Source organism: Anomaloglossus baeobatrachus, chromosome 1, assembly GCF_048569485.1.
Source record: "Anomaloglossus baeobatrachus isolate aAnoBae1 chromosome 1, aAnoBae1.hap1, whole genome shotgun sequence".
Taxonomy (NCBI): domain Eukaryota; kingdom Metazoa; phylum Chordata; class Amphibia; order Anura; family Aromobatidae; genus Anomaloglossus; species Anomaloglossus baeobatrachus.
In genome coordinates, this window is record NC_134353.1 from 857,793,851 (window position 1) to 857,798,850 (window position 5,000).

A 5,000-nucleotide genomic window follows, 5' to 3' on the forward strand; every position below is an offset into this window, starting at 1 on the left:
GATCCCTGGTCAAGTTGTTGCCACCTCTAGCCTATATACCCCTCTCTGGGACATATTTGGGGTGAGTTTTCCGATTCTCACCATTGAGCCACTGCTGGGGGTCCTGGGGACTATGGATGGATGAGCAGAGGACAGGAGGGAACATGGGGCATTAAGTAAAGCTCATGGATACTGTGTGCTCAAGTGCTTTGCGGCGCAAGGAGGCGATGCTGGTTCCCCTCCACACATCACTGCTGTCCGGGGAGCTGCAGAGCTGCGGGGACCCCGACACGTTACTGGGACCCTGCAATGACGTGGGCATCATGCCAGGAAAGGCGGACTGGTATAGGTGGGACTGCAGCCCTGCGCCATTGGAGCCCATGTTGGACAGCCCCATGGAGCTGGATGGGGGGCCGGCTGCCAGGCTGCACTGAGACAGAGATTGCGCCATCGCTTGCTGCCTTCCAAGAGATGGGGGCAACGGGAGCTGAGAGACCCCCATTCCGGCCGTGGCCCAGCGGGTGTCGTTGGCATGAAAGGAGCACAGGCTGTCGCCCATAGCCGCAGCCGCCGCAGCCGCAGCCGATGGGAACTGGGGCAATCCGGGGGTGGGCAGCAGCGTGCCGGGGGCGCGGAACACGTTGGTGGTCTTCTTACGCTTCTTCCACTTCGCGCGTCTGTTCTGAAACCAGACCTAAAAGAAAGAACATCCCCATTATTATAAGTCTGAGCACTGCCCACATCCGAAGATCTGCGACACCACAGCCCGTGCCCACTCTGCTTTCTCTGCCCACTCACAGCCTGTGCCCACTCTGCCCACTCACAACCCGTGCCCACTCTGCCCACTCACAACCCCTGCCCACTCTGCCCGCTCACAACCCGTGCCCACTCTGCCCACTCACAACCCGTGCACAATCTGCCCACTCACAACCCGTGCACAATCTGCCCACTCACAACCCATGCCCACTCTGCCCACTCACAACCCGTGCCCACTCTGTCCACTCACAACCCGTGCACAATCTGCCCACTCACAACCCGTGCACAATCTGCCCACTCACAACCCATGCCCACTCTGCCCACTCACAACCCGTACCCACTCTGTCCACTCACAACCCGTGCACAATCTGCCCACTCACAACCCGTGCCCACTCTGCCCACTCTGTCCACTCACAACCCGTGCACGCTATGCTTTCTCTGCCCACTCACAGCCCGTGCCCACTCTGTCCACTCACAACCCGTGCCCACTCTGTCCACTCACAATCCGTGCACAGTCTGCTCACTCACAACCCGTGCCCACTCTGTCCACTCACAATCCGTGCACAGTCTGCTCACTCACAACCCGTGCCCACTCTGCTTTCTCTGCCCACCACAGCTCGTGCCCATTCTGCCCACGAACACAATTATCATCGCTTCTAATGAGTAATCACTGAGCACGACTATTAGAAATCCCCTCATTTATCACATCTACTAAGAAATCACAAACTACTTCTTACATAACAATTAATATTAGCAAAAAATGTGTATAAACATAACAATTAATATTGTATCAGAAATAATAACATTATATAATATATAGTAATGAATACATACAATAAATGCATAGGAAGCCTGTGTGACAGGGCAGAGGTGTAGAATATGTCTGACAGGGCTGATATGTGGTTCGGTTCCTGTCCCTACTGTCTGGACTATTATAAAATATTTTAACAAACACAATGCAGTCACAAAACATTGTGGAAACCCCCTGTGTGGGACAATTCGTGGTGCTGAAACCTAAGATCCAGGTTGTTCCACCCGATCCACTATATCATGTGATACATATACCTATTTAAGTGCACACATATAAATGTATATATATATATATATATATATATATATATATATATATAAAGTGTGTGTGTATATATATCTAATTATATAAAAGCACATGCATATATATATATATGTGTGTGTGTGTATGTATATATATATATATATGTGTGTGTGTGTGTGTGTGTGTGTGTGTGTATGTATGTGTGTGTGTGTGTGTACATATATATATATATATATATATATACACACACAAATATCTGTGTGTGTGTGTGTGTGTGTATTGAAGCATGCACATTGACTGTAGAAGTGCACATTATTTGGTATATTTGTCCATATATTAAGTCGCTTGCAATAAATATATTCTGCAGTAATAAAATGTATACCTATCAGAACATGGTGATACGAGTAATATGCATAACATTATTGTTCTATTTTGAATGATGGTGGAGTAATCAATATTTCCTCAGCCAGTAGTGTGCTTGTATTTCTCACCGGGTATCATAGATCTATCCCCGGGTTCTGCCATCATCCCACTAGATAACCTGAGTCCAAGCACAATTTCCCTCTCCTCACACAGTATTACATTCTGCACTCAGGAGGGCGGCACTGGGGGCACTGGGGACACTGGGGGCACTGGGGGCACTGGGCACCGGGCGGAGCTCAGGGAGATATTTCAGGGGCACAGCACATAGTTTGTTATTTTCCTCAGTCTGATCTCATGAATCCATTTAACCTGGTCTGGACTTTGGGGTGGGCAGTATATTCATCCAAACTCCAAAATACTGCAGGTCTTTTACTTGAATGGAAGAAAATATACACAGTATAAAATGTGATGTGATCAAATTCCACCTTTAATTATGTGAAATATGTCAAATCACTAAGTAACCGACCAACACATACAGATAGATAGATGATTGATAGATAGATAGATAGATAGATAGATAGATAGATAGATAGATAGATAGATAGATGGATGGATGGATGGATGGATGGATAGATAGATAGATAGATAGATAGATAGATAGATAGATAGATAGATAGATAGATAGATAGATAGATAGATAGATAGATATTTTTTATTTTATTTTTATTTTGTGTTCGGGCTTTTATTGCCTATATGTGTTACTTGTGTTACTTCCTTAGTACTTAGCTGCAATACATTGATTCTTATCTTCTTGCTATATTTCCTTTTTCTGCCATCATTAAGATTAACTAAACTATAGCTAAATTAATTATTAATACTATAATAATTATTATTATTATTATTATTATTATTATTATTATTAGTCAGTACACGAATCACTTACCAAACTTGTTTGTTTTTTTGTTGTTTTGTTTTTGTTTTGCTTTGGGGGGTTTTAAATGCTCAGGTGACATATAGAAAAGATGATCCATATATTTTATATATATATATATATATATATATATATATATGTGTGTATATATATATATATATATATATATATATATTATAGTTCAAATTTTACAGTCAATTTATTACGGTGTAATTACAAATTTGTATAATCCGAACATTTTCTTTTTCTTTTTTTCTTTTTCAGATTTTTCAGATTTCAGATCTGGCCTCGTTTAGTGTTTATCTACCGTAGAATGATTATTTAACATATCCTGTGATGTTCTTGTTTAACCTGTTTAAATCTCATAAATGTTTTTGTTTATTGTTTAAATAACAGACCAAGGAAATGCCATGACATCTCAAGTTAAGAAAATTATTCTGATTCTAAAGTACCCAATTGAAATATATTTTTTTAATTAAGATTGGATTGGATTTTACATTCTAAATAAATACCAGAAATATATATGACAACATAATAATATAATAATAAAATATAAGACCATATAAATAATTCTGTTCTTTTCCACAATAATTTGCTCACGCACTGTAAAATCCAATTCAGATATGCAAGTCTTTGTATTTCAGCTTTGAACAAATTTGTTTGTTAGTTTTTTTTTATTTTCTGGGGGGGTGCTTTTTAAAAAAACCTGATCATTATTATTATTAATAATAATAATAATGAGGAGAAGAAGAAGAAGAAGAAGAAGAAGAAGAAGAAGAAGAAGAAGAAGAAGAAGAAGAAGAAGAACAAGAACAAGAAGAACAAGAAGAACAAGAAGAGGAAGTAGAAGAAAAACAAGAAGAGGAAGAATAATCCATCTTCTTTTGATGGTTTATGATACCAACATCAGTTTTCACAATTTAAATCCTGGACACTATCATCTGCAGATACCAATACTATTGTTGATATTATTAATGTTATTTCTTATTTTAACACCAATATATAGCTGTATTATACGTCCATGCATTATATTAGTAATTTCTAAATTATAAGGATGTATTAAATTGTTTCAAACGAAATTGCTAATATATTATCTGTCTGTGGCTATTATACATTATATTATAATTTTAGAACATATTTTTATTATGATCATTTTTACTGATTATAAAATTACAAAATCATGAATACATAGTTGGGCTATTTTGAAAGCTATAGTGAATAGTATTTTTATACTGTTGTAATATTAGCTATTATATCATGAAGATGTTATGTAGCTGTTATTTTCATATTGGTTTGATTTTACTGTTGTAAAAAAAAACAAACAAAAAACAAACAAATAAAAATATTTTTTTGTGATCTAAATGATGCTTTCGCAGAATATAAGGCATATCATCTAATATGTAAATATTAACAGTTAACTGTGTTTTGATCCAAGGTGATCGCTCAGCTCCACATTAGACAGAAGCCCCAGATCCAGCCTCTGCTTCTAGACTTGCTTTTCTCAAGCATTGCACTTGCCTGTTATAACATCTGCTTGTAACCCAATATCAAGTTCAATTTTCTCATTGTGTTGCTATTGCTTTGTATTTAATGACTGAAGACAAGACAGAAGGAGTTATTGGGAAGCATTAGAGGAATGCAGCAGCTATTAGGGATGTAAACAATCCATGAATAATAGAGAACTCGGCTCCATTATGTTGGGAGGATTAGTAGAATTGCAGACACAAAATATCATTTTATGTGTCATGGTTTAGTAGAGCAGCGCATCCATCAGAGCTGATAGCACAGGCATCAACCATCAGTGCAAATGGCTGCAGCCTGGGCGTTATGTGAATTGGAGAGAAGGGTGAGAAATGCGCTGGGTAGGGGGATACATCCCCTCCTGATCTACTCAGCCTGGGCAAGGGAAAAGAGAAG

At 39.3% G+C, this 5,000-nt stretch overlaps 1 protein-coding gene across 1 annotated transcript in view; it reads right to left on the bottom strand.

Moving 5' to 3' along the window:
- The window catches only part of OTP (orthopedia homeobox), a 13,566-nt gene that overhangs the window by 1,009 nt on the left and 7,557 nt on the right, over nt 1-5,000 (bottom strand). Inside the window, exon 3 of the mRNA XM_075342419.1 lies at nt 1-673. This exon is cut by the window's left edge and continues 1,009 nt beyond it. Coding sequence (XP_075198534.1) covers nt 152-673 — 522 coding nt within the window. The 3' untranslated portion in view covers nt 1-151. The remainder of the gene's footprint in view (nt 674-5,000) is intronic.